This window comes from Lates calcarifer, linkage group LG24 (genome assembly GCF_001640805.2).
Source record: "Lates calcarifer isolate ASB-BC8 linkage group LG24, TLL_Latcal_v3, whole genome shotgun sequence".
In the NCBI taxonomy this organism is placed as follows: Eukaryota; Metazoa; Chordata; class Actinopteri; family Centropomidae; genus Lates; species Lates calcarifer.
This window is the reverse complement of record NC_066856.1, coordinates 2,769,480-2,793,177: the sequence shown is the minus strand read 5'-3', so window position 1 is coordinate 2,793,177 and position 23,698 is coordinate 2,769,480. Positions and strand designations below refer to the sequence as shown.

The 23,698-nt window shown below is 41.5% G+C and overlaps 1 protein-coding gene across 1 annotated transcript in view; it reads right to left on the bottom strand.

The window, feature by feature from the left end:
- The window catches only part of nrp1a (neuropilin 1a), a 58,843-nt gene extending 56,016 nt beyond the window's left edge, over positions 1-2,827 (bottom strand). The window contains 2 exon segments of the mRNA XM_018698253.2: positions 486-660; positions 2,073-2,827. Of these exon segments, the coding sequence (XP_018553769.1) occupies positions 486-660; positions 2,073-2,139 (242 nt within the window). The 5' untranslated portion in view covers positions 2,140-2,827.
- Between the last annotated feature and the right edge of the window lie 20,871 nt (positions 2,828-23,698).

Here is a 23,698-nt window from a genome sequence, read left to right as displayed (position 1 = left end):
GGGGAGGGGAGGGGAAGGAATGAGAGTCCCCACACACAGATAAATGCAATAAAACTCGCCCCCACATAAAACAAACAGATATGTATACATACTATTAAATATGAATACATCTCCAGGTATGTATTTGTGTGTGAACAGCATATGTTTGGATTCAGTTTTTCAGCAGAGCCTCCTCCAGTTTTGTGGTTCCCAAAAGAAAGTAAGGTCTGAGGGCCAAAGATTTACCTTGAAAAGCTTTTGGATGGTTGAGACAGTTCAATTACACTAACAGTGTTATTTCATTTGCCCAGTGGTTGAAGAATAAAAGCATGTAAGATTAACTGTTTTGATCAGAGGTTTCACTCTATCCCACATAAAAACTATAAAACTAACTTCAGATCAGACTGGGGCCCCAGGGACAAAATCTCACTGAATGAATGAGTTTTTGGGGCCAAAAATCACATCTGCTTTTCATAGACAAGATCGCTAACTCATGCTGTACTTACTTGCACTCCCGGTCCTCCAGATCGAAGTGCGGATTGAAGTTGATGAGGATCCGCTGGTGAGGACCAGGCGCCGATATCACCCACACGCATCTCTGAGAAGGGGGATAAGACATGGGGTATCCGGGCGAGGTGAGGTAGTTGGCAGTTGAGATTCTGATGTTGCCTCCACATTTATCTGCAGAGGGGAGTGAAGGGGGGTCTTTAAAGATAGAAACAAGAGAAACTCACATTGCACATTTGGGAATTTGGCTGATCAATGGCAGCTTACAGGACAGTCTGTCACACCACTACAACACGAACTAAAATCTTGTTCAACTCCTACAGTTCCAAAACGCACACATCTATCTATCTATCTATCTATCTATCTATCTATCTATCTATCTATCTATCTATCATCTGAAACATTTTAATTCAATCATTTGACAAAGTTTAATTGGTTAAGACGAACAAATATTAAAGAGTTTAACTGGAACATAGTTTGCCACAGTTACTGCGTGTACTTTGCTACGCTGTTTTATTAATGATATTAAAACCTCTAATAGAATACTGTTTATGGTGAGTCCATGAGGTAGACACTTGTTTAATTTCTCGCTGTAGCACTAAATAGTTTTTTCTACATTAAACGACAAAAGCAGCAGCTTAGGCCAGGCTGTGTAGATTCACACTATAAGCGACCCACATAAAAGGTCTGAATGTAAACGCTTCAAGAAAAGTTTTGTTTTGCTGAGGCCAAAAGTCGCAGGGTCCTACAGTTTGTTCCTTTAAACCTCCCTCAACAGTACGTTTCATCATCAAAAGGAATAATCCTTTGTTTTTCAGAGGCCCGCTGCTGCTGCTCACATTTATCTTCATTTGCGCTTGTATTCATCCTTTTATTATAAAAGCCTCCACCATCTGCTGCACTAACCTGAGCGCACACCTCTTGAAAATCAATTAAATCGGAATAAAATGAATAAGGAAAAACAGCGCAAGGCTGAAACGAAACTGCAAGAATAGAAGTTGGGGAAGTCGAACATTTGGCCTGACTTTGAACGCCATCCTATCTCAGAAATACACAACAGTTTGGTAACTGATAGCTCTCCACTAGCGTTAAACGAAAACCGATTAAATCATTTAATTAAGTTTGAATGGACAACATGATGTAGATTAAAAGTCTGACAAGAAACTAGAAAGTACTGACTAAATAAAAACAAAGTCATATTTAAGAATAGGACTATTTAATTTGTTTTATAAGAGATAAACACTGCCTTCATAATAAACTCACTTTCCAACACCATATACAGAATACTAAAGGGATATTTTAAATAATATTAAATAATACAATAAACAACAAAACACAGTTAAAAGAGGGCGATAATATAATCTCCATAAACGCACTATTGAACAATATTATCTAAGTTTCTGTAGGAATACTGTAAGAAAGATTTTTCTTTAAGTGTTGGCAGACCGAGCAGGTGAGCGACTTGCGAGTTTGCCTGAAGATCAGCGGAGATCAGAGAGGGCTAATCTTTTAAAAAAATATTGGGATTACTAGCCTTGCAGAGTACATAAAGCTTTATTTATATAGATATCAGATGTCACACTTACCGTTTTTGAAAGCCTTGACCACCAAGAGGATTCCCATGAACAGGATAAAGACTAATCCACAATGCATCCTTGTTTTATCACCAAAAAAATAAAATTACGCATACAAAAAAACTCTCCAAATTAAACTCCTCCAAAAGCTTTTTGGCAAATATTCTTCTTTTCTCCTCTTAACTCGACAAAATAAAGCAGAAGTGTCTCTTTTAACGAAGTTAGAACTGATCTGAGTGCGGGCTCAGGTCGCTGGCATCCTGTCATTCAGCTCCTGTTTCCTCTCGTCTGTGCCGGCTGCGCTCCTCTCTCCAACGCCGACCGTGCCATATCCTCTCCAAAGAAGCCAAAGCGCGAGGTATACGAAGATACGGCCCCACACCCTTTGCGTCCTTACTCCGTCAAATTATGCCCGGGCAAGGAGTAATCCTTGGCTGTGGAGTTGAAAGAAACAGACGGAGATGTGAGCAGGTTATGAATACTTGACGCTGCCGTGCGCTCTGGACATTCCCGGATCTGTCTAAACCGTTGCCGATACAAACAAGCCTATAAAGGCACGGTTACACCCCTTCCCCAAATTGTGACCACTTCACTTCTATAGGCTCAGAGTGGGGACTCAAAGAGGTTTATGATTGGCTTGATTACAAATAGCTAACCTATGTGGCAAAGGGAGCGTGTCTTTATATGTAAGCGGAGCTGCACACTGAGTCACAGAGCACCAGCAGTCCGTTAAGTGACATGACTCTCTCTCTGTGTCTCCCTTTCTTCCCTTCTCTCTCTCTCTCTCTCTCTTTTACTCACTCACTCTCTCTTCCCCTCCCTCCCCTTATCTTCTCTTACGAACAGGAGTTAGACATTAATGGAAGATGTAGTAACACAACAGGACAACCTCCAGGAGTATTAAAAAAAAAAGATTTAAGATTTAAATTGAATTTAAAGTCTGGATTATGAGGAATACTGTAGGGGTATTTCCTCAGGATGTCCTCTTCCGCTTCTATCTGGGACTCATCATTGTATGTGACACACTGAACTGCATATCAACAGAAGTTCCTTGTGTGTCTTCTAATCCATCTATCCCTCACAAGGACTGACTCTCCTGCTCAAATGGAAACATATCTTGTACTGCAGTGCTGATTCTGGGCCCAGCTTTTGCTCAGGACCTAAATAATAGAAAGTGTTTGCTTTTTTTTTTTTCTTCTCCTCCTCCTTGTCGATTTTTTACGCACCAGCAGCTATCCAGATGCGCCGACTGTCAAAGCCTGCCCCACAACAGTGACACCATTAAACTGACACTCTGAAATTTAGGGAAAATCAATTAAAGCGTAAATTATGGTAGCCTCGAGTCGTTTACTCCAGGCTGCCCTTACTGGGTCACATTACACACAAAAAAGAGCGGAGCCGGTTTGTATTCAGCAACCTCAATCACCACATGTAGTCCTGTACTGCAAAATCCTGCTCAAACACAATGCACGAGAATGAAACAAAAAAATAAAAATAAATAACATGCATGTTGTAATTTGGATATTTTAAAACTAAAATATAAAGGGCCTTCCAACAATAATGGGACCATACGAACTAAATGTGTAAAAACGTACGTGATAACATGGAAAATTATTTAAAATTAGTCTGTTATAATTGCAGTTCAGGGTAACGCAGGAACATTTCTGTCAACCCTATGAATAAGTCATATAAAAACAGTTGCATTCACCTGCGCCTTGAGGACTCGCAAAGCCGCAGGCATCCAGCCCTCCTCTCTCCACTTCCAACATGCGTGGAGCAGAGTGTACGATCCGACAGGCTTCCTCCGATTCTGTTAAAATGTCTCCAAGTCTTCTCCAGATCTCCAGAAAAGCAAGTCAAGTTGTTTCCCCCCCCCAGACCCCCTGTTGTAAAGCTGTGGAAGAACCACAGCGCAGTCCAACTCGGTCGGGGTCCCTACCGCGCAAAGACGCACAGCCGATGCCCGGAGACTCACTCTCCTCTCCGCGTACAGACTAGTCTCCTCCCCGCTGATCTTTCCTCGTTTCGCTCCGTCCCATTCAGCGCCGTCACAAGTGAAATCCGGGCAATGTGAGGTAAAATAGACAGTCCCAAAAATGTCAAAGGAACGGAAACAATGATCTAGATAAAACAAAAGTCTTTACGGATCTATGGTAAGTTCTTTTCCCGTCCGTCTCCCCGTGCGCCACTGCTCTCTGTTCCTCCACTGATGCAAATGCAGAAGGTTTGAGTCCCTGCCAGCCTCACACGCCCCTTTACGAGGGATGAGTACGCGGGCGCGCGTGATGGTTTGCGTGCGTGTGTCTGTGCGCTGGTGTGTGGAAGGGGGGGGCGTCTCTGCAATCGAGATGCAGATTTCACCCAGCTGCTTCTCTCTCTCTCTACCAGCCTGTAGCCTTTACCGGCCGCGAGTCACATTTGACAGCAAATGTACTAACCCTGCACTGGTTAGACATCCTGAAAGAATCCTTTTTTCTTTTCACACACACACACACACACACACACACACACACCACACACACACACACACACTCCTTGCTTTATTTATCCTTATGTGAAATTATAGGAACCCACTACACAAACATTCAGTAAACCTGCTGCTCCACACAGGACTAGTTGTGAGATTATTAAAGAGATTTAAAAAGGGATAAATAAAACACAATAAGGTCACAACTGAGCACCACACACACTACAAGTCCCTATGGCAATATCATAAGAATACTATAGAGGGACTACATGGGCTGATACACTGTTTTCGGGGGGCCCCATAGGCGCCCAAGGGACTCACTGAGTGCACAGTGTTGTATCCCTGAACAAAGAAGCTGCTCTCTCTTGGTGTATGGATAATCTGTCTGTCTGTCACCCACTTCACCCTGTACCAAAAATACACACAGACTCATGAATATGCAGCATATGTCATTCTGCACATGATCTGGGAGTCATTAACATTATAGGTGTTAGACAGGAACAACAAGTCAATAAACCATAGAAAAAAATATAAAATAATGGTCCCTGATTTCATTATTCACGGTCAGGACAGGAATCAACAAACTCATTTGAAAACCTTAAACGTTACACTGAAAACCTTAATAGATTTTTGCTGTTATATACAACTGATTCTAAAACTAAACAGCTCCTAACAGTGGAAACAGTGAAACCTCTGTTCAAAACACCCATTCATATTTTTTTGTTATTGTGCAACACTCCAGTAAGGGGAAGTGAAACAGGATTCGACCTCATACAACATAAAGTTTCCCAATCCTGTTTCTCTAACCTCTGTCACTGGGCCTAAAGGGTTAACCCCAGCACACAGGCTGTTTGACTTCTCCGCTGTTTTAGTTCAATTGACAGCAATAACTGGAGGTTTCCAGCTGCACATTTCTGCAGTTAGGAGCCTTCTGCCCTGTAGGGGGCATCAGAGCTGGTGAGCAGCTCAAAGACAGCCACACATTGCTCCCCAGGCTCACCTTACTGTATTGCCTTCCAGATTACACAACTGAGTTTAGAAACAAGTTCACTGAGATTAGAGGTTTTTGCAGATATAATAACTATATTGGGCATACATTCTAGTCAGACTTTCCATGCATCAGCTTTAGCACTGATCTCGTCGTCTTCTTTGTGGTGTAACAATAATTCTAACTGTGTTTTACATATTATTATCTCCCTGTTGTAATAAGTAGCAAATCACCATGTTGCCCTATGAGGAATGTAAGCAGCACTTTGTCAATTCAGGAGGATGACATTCTTTATGCACATAGTGTATTGAGATGTCTTTTTGAAAAGTTTTCATGACACAATGGAGCAAGATAAGCCTACAGTCCCTGCACATTATTATTTTTATTCCTAGAGAGAGGGAGACAGAGGATGGAGTGGCTTTATTCCCATCCCAGCCCTGGTAATTCTCTGTCTTGCTGATAACACAAATGTTAAAATGGTGCCGGGCATCTCTATCAAAGGCAGCACTAACTAGCCTTTCGTGTCTTCAGGATAACACAGGAACAATGGCTTAGAGTCATTTCACAAGGGTGCCTGCCTGTGCCGTATCTAAAATGAGGGGGGGATTGTGGGTAGAACAATAAAAGAGCCATTTAAAGGATTTGCTTCTTCATATTTATCCGCACTAATCTTTAGTACAGCCCTGATGAATAATTAGCTCTGGTACAAAAGCAGACATTTTATAGCTCCTGTGAGCAGTGGACTTGATTTCATTAGCCTGCCCTTTATTCACAAAAGTGAGTGAGTCAGAGTGAAATGTTCAGGTTCAAACCATTTGGCACAAAGTCAGTGTGAGCATTCTACTGCAGTTTCTGATTGGAAATCTGTTTTTGGAGTCAGCTGCCAAGAATTCAGACATGGTTTAACACTTTGTTCTATTTTGGATTAGAGTTTAGTGACAGGTGACAAATTAAAGCAGAAAACTAAATAAATGATGTTTCCATTCAAAGCATGGGGGCTTGCTGAATGGTTTGATGGGTGCATTGTATGTTATGGCCTGCACAGTCAGATCAGTCACAGTCAGTCAAACCAAAAGAACCCCTGCAGGAGACTGTGCACTAACATGTTAGACAGTGCTCTGCACCACCAACAATAAAGCAGTAAATGAGAGAATTTATATTGGAAGAATGGTGTCCATCCCTCCAGTAGAGTTCAAGACACTTGTAGAATCTATGCCAAGGAGCACTGAAAAAGTGAGTGGATGTCCGTGGTGGCCCAACACCTTACAAAGTAAGACAGACAACGCCGGACAAAAATATGGGGATATGGGGAAAGCTCATGAGCCATCCTTTGTTCTATCAGTGAGATTTAACCTTCATTTTGGCATGAAAACATCCCTTTAAGGGCGTTTTCAGATCTGCCTTGTTTAATTTAGTTGAGTTGGGCACTGTCTCTTTATCTGCCTTAGTGCAGTTTGTTTGGGCAGATGTGAACATATCTTTCCTGGGACCAAAAAGACTGCAACAAGACCCTTTAAAGGAATTGGTCTTGGTCTGATTACACATACAGTTTTGGACTTAAATAATTAGCAATATCAATGGTTGCTATCAGGCAGCAGAAGAATAAAATCAAGGTTTGACCTGGAGTAGCAACAAAATTTGTTGTCGTCTTTGTATTTGGGCAGATAGGACCTTCTTCCTGTGTTTACTTTGTCACTTCCACCACCGCCCCAAATAAGCACCAACTTATCCACTGAGACAGAACAGTGCAAACAAAATGCCCTTAAGCTATAATTGGTCCCATCAAAACTCTACTGATCATACAATATCCAAAACAGTTGAGGAGAATCAAACCAGCTAGCAGCCTCTGAAGGAATAAGCTCGGCCACCCATTCAGAGATTTCGTCCATTTTCCGATTGCAGCTGCACAGCAAGGCCTGATATTTTCAGCCATGCTGCCCAAAATGACTGGGTGCAGATTGCCAGTCCTGATGTCATATCAGCCAACATACGTTGCACTGATCTCAGTCAGACTCTGGGTCTTGCTTGCCGCTGTCATATGGACCGTTTAAGCTCTTGGATTTATGTGCTAAAAACCCCAACCTTTGATATGAGCTACACCATATCCATCTTGGCAGCATTTCCTCTGTATAAACAACAAGTTCTCTCGTGCAGCAGGGACATCTATGCACCACAAACTCTGGACTTTTAAGTTCAGTATGAAATGACAAACATGGTATTTCTTCCACCAATAGGAATTTTTAAATGCATGTTCCCATTCCACTGCATTACAAAGTGGATTAGATGTGCAGACCATGAACTTTTTAAGAGACCCTGTTACCTACTAATCATTCTGTGTTCTTCTTCCTCCTCCATAGCAACTGCAGTGAAAGACAGCTACAGGGAGAGGGGTTATTGTGTATGTGAATACGAGCTATATAGCTCTCACAGTATAGAAGCTGCTGTACTGTACCTATTTGCAGCTGTTGGTAATTGCTTGCCAAAGAATGTTTCACAGACTCTTGAACAGGCTTGGCGGCACAAATGACACACCTTCAAACTCTGTCAATGTGTCGTAATCCTGGGCTTTTTTGTTCGGAGGAATGTGGAATGCACATGTGCCTGTTTTTGTGAGACAGGAGGTGGAGAAGCTGAGAGAGAGAGAGAGAGGTGAATGGATCTGAAAACAAAGGGGAAAGAGACAAACAGAAGCCGAAGTGAGCTGGGTCTCTTATATTCACTTTCTGAAGACATGGGAAACAGAGGAACCACTGACTCTTGAAAGGCGGGGTGGTGGTGATGGTGGTGGTAGGAGGGGAGGCTCACTCAGATCAAGGTCTGGAGTAATTGCTACAAAGGCAGTGTTTCTCCTCTGAGGCGTTTGGGCGAGGTGAAACTAAGTGTGAATGGAATTAGCAGAGGGCTGAATAAAGCACTTCTGAAGTTTAGAGACATTATGGTAATAGAGAAAGAACAACCAACCTGAAACATTTTCAGGGATATTCCTCATTCAAACGGAGGCAGGGGAAACACAGAGGAAGAGGAGGAGGAGGAAGGCGGGGTAAAGGGGATAGAACAAAAACATAAAGAAATGGCTTCATTAGAAGTAGAAACATTTACAGTGACATTTAGTGAAGCGGGGAGGATGTATGAATAAATATGCATAATGTTGCCGGGAAGCATCGAGAGCTTCTCAGGGGCAGAAGGAGGGTGAGAGTGATGGCTTCTGAATAAATGATGAGGGAGCCTACTGTCTGTCTCTGGATGCGCATGTGGGTCTGTATGAGTGTCTGCACATGTGACAGCATTTAACTGCAAATGGATGGGTGTGTGTGTGTTTGTGTGAACTTGTGTGCACGCGCACACACATACATGCACACAGACACAGACAGACACACACACACACACACACAGACACACACATCCAACTCATCCTTGCAGCACCCCAATTTCACATCATCACTGATGGAAATTACCCAATCCTCGATACCTAATCAAGCGATCATTTTTTGGAGACACACAGATTTGCGATTGTCTCTGATGCTTAATTACATTTCTGGAAAGGCAGGGAGCAAACTGCCTGGCAAATTCCAATTTTTGGTGCATATATATATATATATATATATATATGTATGTATGTATTTTTTTTTTCTTTACGGGTGAGTTAATGTTCTATTCTCCACTTGTTTTTTTTCACCACTTTGAGATTGAGATGATGAATATTGTGCTGCTCATCACCAAACGCACAGAGAGAGGCCCCAGAGATCAGGGCAATGGGGGGGAGGGAGAGAGAGGTGTAGAGCAGGAGAGAACTGTCAGGGAGAAATGCTATGTAGGTCAATGAAGAATTGCACTGGGATATTGCCTCCTCAGCGCACAGTCTGGGAAGCTGATTTGATTTCTGGTGAATCCATCCGACTTGAATTATGAGAGATTACCCTCCCTAAAATCACCTCGGTGACTGCTGTAGAAACCCTCTGCTCTCAGGGGGATTTATACATAGATATCTATACTGTATATTGGCTAATATATATGCTTAGAGTCTGTCCAAGTTCTTCAGAGAAAAGAAACCTTAGTCATACAGTGTCTGTTTTGTGAGGGTGTGTCCCTCAGATATAAGCTAAACCCCCACATGTAGTGAGGGGGGAACTATTCCCCACACCATTTATCCCGACTTCTAGAGCTGACATGACACATAGCTTTCTACTTTGTGTATATTAAATAGCAAATCATAATAAGTGCAACCCTACTGCCAGACAGGAAGTTTTAAAAATTCAATGCCAGCATTTTTTTAGCTCAAGAGATAAGTCTACCCAGGAGTTCACATCAAAAGTGAGATGCGAGCAGCAAGTAACTGTCTCACTATAGTGAGAATGGATGTGGTGGATTTATTAAGTCATTCTTCCCTAAAGCATCAGAGTTTTGCACTGCTTCTCAGGTGACTGGCTGATTAGGTGTATTTTTACAAACATATTTAAAACAGTATTACAGTATTGGAATGGTGATAGTTTTCCCTCAGCTTATAAAAACATGACAAACTTTTCTTGGTAAGATAAAAACGTGTTGCCAGGTGAAATAAAGCCCCTCCCATTCCTGCCATGCTTTGTTAGTTTGTTAGTAATTGCCACAACAGGTGGTAAACCTAGCTGCCCCTCTGGCCCTCCAACCTCACAAGGGGGTTAAGAACACACACAACAGGGTTAGAAATGGAGCCTGAAACAGCAGCACAGTAAGCACAAAGCCCAGTGTCCTAGTAATTAAGAGGAGGAAATCCCAACAATGGCAGCCCAGCCTCTGATGGTAAAGATTAGCTGAAACAGTGAGACGGGCTTCTGAGGAAGATGAGCCGCTGGCCTTTGTAAATGAGTGAGTGTGTGTGTTGCTGAAGGGGTGGGAGGTACCTCACTGGTCCTACTGTGTGACCTTGTGTGAGTGAATATGGAGCACTCATCCAGTATGTGCACTGTCACGCTGATCATTTTTATTTTTCATGTGGCTATTTTAAAATATTTGTGTTTGTCTTTTGTTTTTCTGTCTTTGTCACAAGGTCTGGCTGTTGTCACAGCAGACACTGCTGCCAACAAAACACTGTATCATGTGACAGGACTGGTGATTTAGTCTTGGATTACTTACCAAAGACTGACAGGATGTGACTAAAGAGGCGCTGAGAACAAAGACAGAAACTGGTGTTTGATTCAGATCTATGACATCTCAATCACACAAACACACACATCACAAGATTACAATTTCCCAAGAAGACCAAAGATGGTCACAAGCAGTGAAAAATATTTGGTAGACGTAGAATTTCCCTACTTTTTCTGAATGACTCATGAGTAGTCTTTCCCCGGAAAGGAGAACAATTAAGGGGACTTCTCACATTAAATGTGTTTGTGTTTCAAAGTGCATCACATAGCCATACACCGTTGTACAGATCATAAGACTGAAATTTCTCCAGCAGCAAACAGATGCACATTTAATATCTCATACTGCTCAGGATATATCATCATCCTCAGGTTGTGCATGTGCAGAACATCAAATTAAATGTTTTTCTAAATGAATCTGGCTTTTACTCTAAAAAGCTAATAGGCTCCTCAGTCTCCTCAGCACAGCTTAATGGGATTTTAAGGTGTAGCAAGGGTGAGGAATATATTGTTCCGTTACGGATAACGTTCTTTATAGACTGATAATAACATTTAACAAAGTTGAGAGCTGTGGACAAGATTTTTGCTTTTAAAATGACTAAAATTACTGCTGTCCTGATGTGGGCTCAGTAGACCTTCTTGGTTCAGGGATGCAGTTTCTCTTCCCGTTGCCCCTTGTGGTAGACAAAATGACTCAACCCAACAGCACCCTAAATCTCCCATGCCTGGTTACCAGACGCATGATGAACAAGATGCACAAGAATTGGTCCCAGTGCAGGGGTGTGATTCTCAGTGCCAACACAGGCCTTACTTATATAAAAGTACCACTACAATAGAGAAATATTCCATTACAATGTTGTCTTCACTCAAAAATCCCTACTGACAGAACAGAAGCAGCTGAAGCTGACCGGTCACAGGTCCTGCAGCTCTCATGTTGTATCTCCACAGCCGTTGTAGCCTCAGTGTATAGTTACATTTTGAGGAGAAGCGCGTCAAATACCCTGTAGCTGTGGAGCTTTAACACCCCCACTGTCTTATGTAATAGTTATGATCTGTGAACATGGCAACGTAAAAAGAAATACACTATACATCATCACTCAGACAATCAGACATTTCAGATGCGTTCACTTTTCGTTTTACCTCCAAATAAAGTGATTTTGATAAACTGGTGGCTTGTTGACTACCTGTCATGGCTCTTGGCCCCTTATGTTCCCAGATGTCAGCAATGACCTCGATATATACCATATTATCATAACTGATATACATGATGGATGCTTAAACTATAAAAATGAGACCCATTGTACTAAAACCATGATTATTCTTTAAGGAAACAGCTTATTTCAACCTCAGGCTCACATATAAGTGCTGTGCGTTCCTGTAACTGTACCTACAGTAAATGTCTGCAGTGTTTAGAAGTTTCACCTCTTCTTCCTGGCAGCTTGCGGTGAACCCTGAAGTCCTCTCCGTCAATATCTGGAGTTGTTATCCTGACTGCAAAGTGCCGCCATCGCTGCAGGAACAAACTAACTCCATTTCACCATGTCAGAGTGCAGCCCTCAGAGAAACCAACCTGTCCGCTGAGACAAATAGAGACAGACAGCGAAAGACTGAGAGGCAGAGGAGACAGGCATAGACAAATAGAAGCAGGGCGAGAACAAGAAAGGGATGGAAATATTTGGAAACAGATACAGTGAGAGGGACAGTGAGTGAGGAATGTATATACATTGAGAGTGAGAAATGGAATTGGATGTAGAGAGATGGAGAGAGAAACTGACATCAGCAGAGAGAAGAGAGAGAGAGATAAAAATGGGTAGAGAGAAATAGAGAGATTTGGATTGAATACATACGGGGGGGGGGGGTGGGGGGGGGGTGGAGGGTGACAGGGAAAGAGAAAAATGTAATTGGATGTAGACAGAAAAGCAGAAACAAGCACAGGGTAAGGATAAGGTATGTATATACACACACACACACACACACACACACACACACACACACAGGGGTAGCAGAGAAAGAGAGAGAGAAAGTTGGAGAGAGAGAAGGAGAGAGATAGAGACAGAGAGAATAGAAAGAGAAGTAGAGAGTTAGACAGTGAGAAACTTGGGAACACAGAAACTTCCAGTTTCACTGCTTCCAAAGATTTAGTGGCTTTTTAAACTGATGACTCTTATCAAAAAGAAAACCAACCTGGTCCCCAGTGAACATCAGCAGTCTGAGCACTGAGCCTGGAGAAGTACATGTTTATTGGTACAGGCCTCCAACACATGGCATAAGTAGATTCACTATGGTTTCACTTTTTTTTTAAAACACAATTCTCAAGATAGCAAGCGGGCTGCACAATGTGTGTTAAGTACACAATTTACAACTACCATGTATACACTATAGTTTGGTGGTGGACTATAAAGATCAGCATTTAATCTACCAGTAATATTTTTCAGTTAGATAAATGGATGGAGGCAAAATAAACACATACAGAGCTGCACACAACCACACTGCTCTGTTCTAATCTGCTGTAAAGACTCAGGCCCGTGTTTTGGATGGCAGACAAAAAGCGACAGCTCACCACAGTTCCTCCAGTCATATTTTATGGTTAATTATAAAGCGTTTGATGAGAGTGGCTGTTTTTAAAAGGCCAAATGGATTGGATGGCTGCGAAGCTTCAGTGTTCACAGATGAGACATATGGCTGGGTGTAATCGCCACAAGGTTTCAGCAAATGCTTTAAAAACGGGGGCCTGGCACAAGAACACAACAACACAAACAACACAACACACTTGTTCCCAACACATTGCATTCTTGTTAACTGTTACTTTAATTTGCAATTGGACACAATCATTATAGGCTCTGTTGATTTTTCAAATACAAGCCCCCCCTTTCAGCTTCACTGATATGAATCAAATGCCTAGACTATGAGCTACTACTCTGTGGCTGTTTTGCAATAGTGTGTCTGCTCAGATGTTGTTTTATCAGCTCCCCTGTTTCTGCTAGACTAACAGTCATACCAGCAGCAGACTGAGACTGACATTGTGATGTTGTTGACCTTCTCTGACCCCATTTGTTTCACTGCCAGCGTCTGATGTAGTGATATGCCTCTGTCTGTTTTATCAGTCCTGGTCTGTGCCTTTCCAACTCTGCCACCTTCACAGCCTCACAATGGGCCCTTGAGGCAAACCACACACAAACACAAATATACACCCAGCATGACACATACGTGCAGAGGTTATCTTGCCTCGACATGCTGGTGGTAATCAGTGTCACATCGCATCGTGCACAGCATATAACAAGTCTCCAAATGAGGCCTGTAAAATGAAGTGTTCTTCTCAGCTATATGGTTTCATGTCTGGTCTTCCTTTCTTTTCCCATTATTCCAAACCCATCATCCTGTCAAGACAAGGAAGTGCGCCTATGCAGACACTTAATTTGTCTTGCTTTGTCATTAGCTCTGCAGCCACGGAGCAACCCACAAATACATGCCCCCGTATCGATTTAATGTCAGCCACTGCATGGCATTGATGCATACGTCAGCCGCCCTTGTTTTGGTTTCAGAAAAACTGACAGGACATCACATTGTAATGTGTCTCACACATTGATGAGACACAATGGGCAGTGGGGTGACAAGTAGGACTGATGGCATTTGATATAGTGTTCCTTCACTGCTCTGAAAAGTCAACACATACGGCAGGCTTGCTGCCGCTGATGATGAACTGAGGGAGTCCTGCCTGAATACACAAAGGGAGGGTCTGTCTGCTGCTGATGCTTCTCTTCTGACACATTCTTGGACTCTTAAATGTGTATGTAGTGAATATCCAGATGATCTCATCACAAGCTTAATTAGTATGTGTAAGAGCCGGAACATGTTCACAGGTGCAGTTGCACAACTGTCACGTCATTATAGATGTTCAGATCTCCATTTTTCCTCCTCTCCATGTTGCCAGAAAAGATGAGATAACAATTTCAATGACAACTCCATCTACTGAGTAGGATTGTACAATCTGATTGAAAGCTCCAGAATTTACCAACAAATCAACCAGATCAAGAATGAACGCTTAAAGTCTGTGAAAACAGTACAATAGTAGTGCGTTCTGAGTTAGTCACACCACAGAAAAATGTACAATGAGAATGTGCTATTAACCACCCAGCTAAATTTGAATGGTTAAAAAAAAGGAAAATATAGTAAATTAGGTTTAAAAATCCTGAAAAAATAAGGAGCTCTCTCTGCTCTGACATGCTGCAGGTGTGTCTGCTGCAGGCGCTGAAACCACACCAAACGCTGCAGCTCAGTGACTGTTAGCACCCTGTTAGCACCCTGTTAGCATCTTGTTAGCCACCAAAAATAGATACTAGCAGCCTTGGAGTTGTACAGACATTAGGATTTGAGCCACCAGAGCCAGAGTCAAGTTCAGAGCCTGAAGACAACTTCTTATTGATTTGGAATGTGTAGAAATTGCAGTTTGCAGGGGGGGTGAATTCCTGTTGTCTCTGATGAAAGCTTGTAAAACTAGCCTGGTGTTATCCTCAGCTCTTCACAAAATGAATCCACCTCCTCTTAATAATTTTGAAAATTTCATCCAGGGAAGATACATTTGCGATGCTATTTATAACAGTTACAGGGTTAGGGGCGGGGTTACGCTGAGTGGTGCCTACAGTTCGTCATCGAGCCACCGTTTCAGACCCTACTCCACAATCCAGTAATACAGAGTTTACAGTCTTTACACGTCTTCAGGAACTATTTTCTAACATAAATAATGTGTTTAGAGGCAAATCTCTGAATTTGCTTTAAATGGTCTTTAAATCCCAACCAGTCAGCTTACAGTTCATAAAGTGGAAGACTAAAACAAAGTAAGTTGTTGTTTGTGGAATCCAGGGACTGCCACAGTTTATGATCCTTAAGAAGGATTTTTTAATGCAAACTGTTTTACCCAAATTGTCTTGACTTTATCACAAAATAATTATTCCAACAACACAAGAGGAGATTTTGAAATGAAGAAATACTTATCTGAAATAGGAAAATGAGGAAATAAATTTGGAGTCTTGAAATAATTATTCTGTGAAATGCACAGTGGGAGCACTAGGAATGCTTGGGCTTCCTCTGAAATGGGCCAAGTTCCCCCTCAGCATGCCTTCCAGGTTTCACTGGCAGAAAGTGATTTTAAAAAGAGAGGGAACTTTTGTAATGAAAAGTGAATACACACAGTCAATTTGTAAAATAAGCATAAATCATTGTATTATTTAAAGTAAAAAACTTCCAAAAATGTGATTTTTTTTGATGAGTTGCTCGAAACACTTGGAGAGTTGAACTTGGGCTGTATTAACTATCAGCAGATGAGGTGTGTCAAAATGGATCGATCCGTTGTTCCACTGGGCTGGACACAGACACAGTGAGTGACTGCTTTGTTGTGAACCACAAAACAGCGACTAGTGAGAGCACATTTTTAAAAATTGATTTTATGTGACTGTTGGCCATCAGTAGCTGAAATAAAGTTTTTTTGCTGAGTACATTTGTTATTTATCATTCTGTTTGCCAAACTGCTTCTGGAGTTGTGGTACCGTAATAATAAGCCAATTAGGCAGTTAGTCAGTGCAGTTTGTGGAATTGCAGCTACTTCAGCTGTCCAGTGTTCAGTCCTGTCAGCGTTGGTGGGAATATTTTATAGCACACTGGATGAATGTGCTTGCTCATGTCAGGCCATTTATCTGAAAGACAAACTGCGTTAATGCTCAGAGTATAACACATTGCGTTATGTTTGACAGCATATTTGTAATGTTTTGTGTAGATTCTGACTGATTGGATTTGTTCAATCACAATAAAAAACACCAGAACCTCCTCTTATACAAGAATAATTCATGTCACAGTCCATAGTATTATTTGCATTATCAATATTGTTGATGCTATACTTACATATCAATCTGCTCTTACTACTCTTAAGCTCCTTCCTTGCACCAAGAGATACAACAATCTGCCTCTGCTGCAATCTCTTTCAACTTTCTCATTAATTTTTATTTTTATTTATTTATTTTTTTTGTTGACAAGTTAAGCTTTGACCACACCTTCTCTGGCCTTGCTGCAGAAAGCTTGTCAAGAATGTAAGGCTTGAATAAGCAACTGTGAGGTATTAGTGTAATGCTGTCAATGAGGATATAGACTTTATGGTCAAAAGTAGGTCTGCAGACTTTGGGTGTGGTTTGGTCTCAGCCCTTTAGTGCTAATGAAGCTACAGCATCCAAGATCACTTTTTGTGTGATTGCTATGTCATCATCAAAGGGGAAAACAAATCAGTCTGATTGAGCCGGATTAAACAAAGCAGGTTTGAAAACACTCCAGGACAACTTTGTAGCAATAATTTAGGGAAGACCCTTTCCTGTGTCAACTTGACAATACCCTGTACACAATGCCAGATCCATGAACAAATATTTTTCCAAGATTGGTGTGCAAGAACTTGACTGGCCTGCACAGAACCCTGACTTCAATCCCATCCAGCACATCTGATATGAACAGAAATGCCAAATGTGAGTGAGGCCCTATTGCCCAACATCACTAATAATCCTGTGGCTGAATGAGAGCAAATTCCTGCAGCCTGGTTGCAAAACCTGGTGGAAAGCCTGAAACCAGAAGAGCGGAGGTTGTTATAGGAACAGATTATTGCCCATGGTTTTGGAAAAAAAATGTACAACAATCACATATGGGTGAAGTTCTCAGTGGTCCATATACAGTGTTTTATAAACCTTTGGCTGAGACTGTCATCGAAAACAACAGCATCGACATATGTTAACATTCAAGTGACAAAGCCCTCTGGCGGCTACTGTAAATGTGATGTGACCAGATGCAAATTGGGAAGTAAGATGGTGTGTCAGCATAGGAAAGATCAGAGGTTTTTTAGGTAGAAGAATGGGTCAACAAATTGTCTTTAACATGGGAGACTGCTGTTTGAGTAAACGACTGTAAACACAAGTAAACTTGTTCTTCCTTAACATGACCATGTTTTGCTTTGACCGTGTAGAGTAATGTCTACAGCACTGATTTGATGTTATGTATGTTTGGACTTCCCATCCTCAAAAACCCAGTCACAATCTGAGCATCTCTGGATTTTAGTGGTCTTTTATGGTCTGGAATCATATATCAGCTGCAGACCTAGACTGCAGAGGACACAGTCAAACCAATGCATATTGAAATAGGAAAATTCACCCTAACTACTCCTCACTTTCATACTAAAACTTTCCATATACTTTATATAACAAGGTTTGATGTTTACTTTGTGTCAGAAGGTGTTCTCTGCCTCTTCACATGTCTTCGTCATACTCAGTTTCCAGGCAACTGAAGGGCACGGTGATGAGAACAGCAGAGCATAATACAGGGCTGGCATAGCTGCAGCAGGAACTTGACAAGTTTAATGAAGACAGGCAGGGAAACAAAGACGAGTGAAAAAAAGAGAAACAGAAGCTGGCGATGACTGCAGGTCAAACGAACGAGGAGAGAGTGGAAGAACAGCACAGCAGCTCACAGATGGCTTCCAAGTCCCCCACAAATTCAAGCAGGACCAAAGCCTGGCCTTGATATATGTGGTAATAAAGTTATTAGGGGCCTCGTAGGCAATTTGCTTCGGGGGGTGATTCAACAAAATGACCTCACTTAGATATGATGCTGCTTTGGAAATGGCTCTGACAATCTGCAACTCTGAACCCACAACTCTCCCAAAGCTCCTCTGATACCAATACATGTGGAATGTTTTACTTGGCTGAGCTACACAATGCGATGCACGGAATTTATTTGGGTTTTCAGTGTGGGTTAGGGTTTCTCTTTGGAGAGGGCAGTTTGAAGCTCAGCTGAGAGCACCGGGTGGGTTTTGAGGGCTTAGCTCGGAAACTGGATGATTCAATAAGGCATTTGTGGAAACTTGTGCACGCTTGGATCTTTTATTGCTTGTTTAATCCTGGATTCAAAGGTCTTCATTCCTGCTTCCTACATTCAGACATGTCACAAGATTTTACGGTTGAAGTGCCCACAAAAGGTAATGTTTATTGTAAATGAGAAATGGTTAATTAAAAAAACAAAAACAACAAAAAAAACCCTTTGAATATAAACATTCATAATCCCCCTAGAAATGTGGAGGGTAAGACATCAAACCAAAGGAAGACAATGAATGTTCTAAAAGCTAAACCAAACAGCAAGGATCAAGGTTCACCTTCCTCAAATACAGTATCACCAGATGAGAGGCATATTTAGTTATTTGCCAAGGAAACCTTCTCTCCAAACATGAAAACACAGCTCTCCTATTTCATCAAACACCTGAGACAAAAGGGGAGACACAGACTTAAATAAATACGGTGGAGTGTTCTGTTTTGAAAATTGAAAAGTACAACTTTGTCCTGTTGCTGCTCAGCTCTGTGGTGGCAACTGTAAATACTGTTAATGGACCATTATAAGACCAGCAAGGTCTGTCATTGGTGCTTTTTGTTTTCACAAAGAAGAGACCAATAACTAGCTGTACGTTAGTGTATGTGTATTCTTCCTATAAATTAGCAGGACTGTCAGCAGCTCATGGCTTCAAAGGCGAACATAAAAACTGACTAAACAATCTCACCACTGGGTCCACAGGCTGTTCTGGAGCTTCTTGCCCATGTTGCTTGCTGAGGTTTACTTTCCATAAACTGGTTTCCACTACAGCAGTTATCAGAGATTGAAACCTTGTGATTTTAACAAAGATTAAATGATGTGAACAAAAACCTAGTTTGCTGTGACCTCTTCACAAATTGACTTGCCTCACTTGTTGAACCTTGATGTTTAGCATGTGAAGGACTAGGCCTTATGTGAAATTGTGTTTAGTTATTAGCATATTGGTGGGGGTAGTTGTCAGTAAAAATTTTGGAATATGTGGAAAAAGTTCTGGTTTCACTTCAGCTCTATATAATGTCTTCTGTGGCTCTGGAGGAAGTCCTAAATAATAACTCTGATGAGGTCATCAGGGGTATCTCAAGGCTAAAATTGCTAATGGAAAACTAGCATTACACACTGGAGGTGAGGTGTTTACTGGACATTTAGGAGGCAGGGATGGTCCAATTAAAGATGCTATCCAGTGACACTGTGGGAAATGGACCTTGACTCATACTGATGACTAAAAGTCAGGATATCTCAGTTACCTCTGCTGCTTCAATATTTACTCTCTTATGTGTCCCCCAACTTCATGGAAGTACAATTCTGAACTGCTGGAATACCCCTTTAAAATCTGACTTAGCCACTAAAACATATTAATTCATAGAGCAGTAAGAATTCAAGTATACTGGAAAACTCTTGTATATAGGCAAGAAGCCCCAAAAGTAACAGATTAGATTTTCTTCTTTATACCATCTATTTTTTTTTCACTTTCTCACTTTACCAGTGCTGCTTTTACCAGTTTACACTGAATCATCATGTGCTGACATATTTACATTGCATGGAACTCCACTTATTGCTGTGCACGTCTCATATTTCAGGATCTGTAGAGGGATGTCGGGCAAATGTTTAGTATTTGATACCATAAGTATGATCAAAACCTCACACTCTTCAACACATCTACAAACAGAGATTCCCACATGCTCATTTTGAAACTATTTCTGAATGACGCTATTCATGCTGTTGACACATTCTGCACATCCCCAGGCTCCCTGTTTATCAGGAAGGATAGATGTGCAATGTTTGTTTATATGTGTGTGTGTGTGTGTGTGTGTGTGTTTGTGTTGAGTGCACATCAGATGGGAGCTGCTGGAGCTTTTGTCTGAGTTAATTACTAAAACAGCATCAAACAACGGAACAGAGAAGCTCTCCATGGATAGCTTCAGCTAGCTGGACAGTTTGTCACAGCTTCAAAACCACCACCTACTGCTGTGATAAGGTGTGTATGCATATGTGTGTGTGTGTGTAAGTGTGTGCATGTTTGTCACTTGGATAGCAAAAGACTCTATCCGTGTTTGCCTGATGTGAGCTTGTGTGTGTTGTCATGCTGGGTGTCCCACAACAATTTTGACAGAAAGCAAATAAAGAAAAGTGTCTGTATGTGTCCAAACATTTTGGCTGTACACAGACCGGTGTGGACACACTGAAATATATTTATATCTCCAACACCACTACAATGAAATGAAAGTGGAAAAGGAGCAGACCTTTCTGTATTCAGTTTTCACTGGAACCACTCTCCATGAAAACAGTTTACAGGTCTTTGGAGGTCAATGTGTGGTCTGTGGACTACCAAGAGTAAACTGAGTAATGATAATAGGCGTCATGCATTTTTGTATTCTTACCGTAAACCTTTTTTAAACTTTTTTCTATGAGGTTTACTTGTGTGAGAGTTCCAAGTTGGATGCAGAAATCCCTCTTAACTCCAAAAAATAGACAGCTGAGTCTATTCATGAGTAAGCACATGTTCATGACATTTGATCAATAGCACAATCAACACCCCAACTGTTATATAAGCTTAGACATGCTGCTCAATCTATGGGCAAGTTTCATCCACAAGGAAGGCCTGCAAACTGCAGAAAACATAGTCAATAGCGTCAGTAGCTGTTAGTAGAGGGATTAGGTGACTCAAAAATATAAAAAAAAATATTAGTACAGTTGTCAGTGCTTCATCTCAGAGTCATAACATGACACAAATACAGAGAGAATGATTTGACATGAGGTTAAATATCAAAAAACAACTCACAAGTGTAAAGCAGTCTGTGATTTTGAAGTTATGTTACACTGTTGGTACAACAGAAAAAACCATGAGACAGTTGTGTGGGTGTGAGAATTTTCCTGGCAGCTACTGGTCAAAATACAATTATACTGAACATCACAGATATACTGACGAGAATATCGATTTTTAAGAGTACTCCACAGCAAAAAATCCACAGCGCACATTACTCACAGTGAAACTTGATCACAAATGTATTCAGGTATGTCATGCTGTAGTGGCTTCTTTCTAACTCCACTCTCCACAACTTTCACACAAAATCAGTTATGTGTGTGTGTGTGTGTGTGTGTGAACTGGGTGAAGGGAGACTTGAGATAATGCAAATTAATAATGCAGTTACCTTAAAGTCACACTGCAGTACACAGGAATAGACAAATATTCACACATCACGGCATGACAGACAGTAACAATACTCTTAAACACGATGCTGTCAAAGTGCTGGTGTACAAGCTTTCAAGAAAATCTCCATCTCTGCATGTGAATGTGAGCTATCAGTTTGGGAATACTATTCTTCTCACCCTGTTGTTGGATATTTCCTACCCTCTTCAGGTAGAATCATATCTTAAGCTCCCTTTATTAAAATCCTTATTTCAATATCTTATTTTCCTATTGGAGTCACGTCTGGGCCCAGTGAATGACACAATAACTTGATATCTTATTCAATTGAGAAGCCATGGAGCAATAACGATTTGCTACAGCAAACAGCTTGCAAATAATGCTTGTCTCCCTGAGCAGTAATAAAAAGCCTCATGTGGAAGAGGTTATATTAGGACTGTGAGAAATCAAATAGATAGGATCTGGAGTGCTTGATTTCACTCAGAGCTCTGAAAAGAGAGTTGGGCTGCCACGTGGGGCAGGGCAAATATTGAAACATTGCACTTAATGTCAGGGGAGTTGAGCAACATGCTGAAATGTCAGCAGGTTAGAGACACGTGCAAAATCTGCCTACTACTCATCTGAGGCCACATATTTGGCCTCATTGACAGTTTGGTCAGTTTTAAGTCAGTGTGTTTATATGCACTCAAATAAGTAGGTTACTGTGCACTTTCTGTGGGAACCTCATTTCTTTAACATCATGAGAACAAAAATTACAAAAATGCTCTAAAGTAACAACTGTAAAAAAAAAAGTTCTTAGCTGAGCGTGAGTGATAAGACACATTTATCAAGTGACTTACTCCTACTTAAAGCCAGGTAAAGTAATTTTTGATAGCAACTCTCAGGTGGTCCTTAAGGGATAAGTGATACTAAAAAGACAGTAACTTTGGAAAATACCCATTCAGCTGAATTTAAGAGGGCATTGTCACAGGGAACAAAGACTGAATTCTGTCCTCTATCTTTCACATTAGAGAGCTGGGGGCAGTCAGCATGGACAGGAGGAATGATTACAATGTACTGCACGTACTGCCATGTGAGTACTGTATTACATGAACCTGATGTATCTTTTAAAATAGGTAAGCCATTGCTCCAAAATTAGGTCAGGCTTACAGAAGGAATCTGCTCTGACCTCCTACATGTAAGCACAGGTTTCAGTGAGTGTAGAAACACTGTGTGATATCCTGCACAGAGCGAGCATTTTGTTTGGCCCTGTGCTTTACTTGGGAGCAAAATGTATAGATTTACATACTTGTATACTTACATGGGTGATGAGATCCATGCATGCAGAGGTCATCAACTACAAAAAGCCTTTTATTATGTTGAGTGTTAACCTTTAACCAGGGGCAGCTTTGAGGTTTCTGCATACACAAAGGCTAACAAGGTCACACAAGCTCGCTATCCTGTCCACATGCCTGCAGGGTCTAGACTCCACTTTTAGCCGGAGATAACCTTCCTAAACAACAGAGGTCCTGGGACTCAGAGCTGAATGAGTCACTGATTATCTGTGTTTACAAAGGTCAGCGTCGTTATAGTCCTGGATATGGAGTGTCCAGCAGTTTATCTGTCACCTGGTCTCAATGGCCAAACTGTGGCCTCCTGTGTGAAGAGGTAAGAGAGGAGCTGTCAGAGGATCAGGAGATGGTAAACAAGCTGGGGCTGGAGCTATACCTCTCTCCTGTGAGTGTGATGTTTAACAGAAAGTGTGTGTGTGTTTGTGAGGGAAGAAAAGAGATGTATGTGAGAGTGGGAGAGAGGCAGAGAGGGAAGCCCCTCTTAGCCCTCAGGACATAATTAGGCTTCTCCTGTCCAACTAGTGCAACATGGTGGTGAGTCTCCAACTCCAGGGCTCTGCTAAATCTTCTGATTAGCCAGCCAAGGTTTGTAGAGGAGTGCTCCCCTCATCTTTCCCAACCATGTGCCTTGTAGCAGAACATGAACATGAAATGTTATTATGGAAAAGGACACCGACAGTTCATAGAATTCACATTTCCT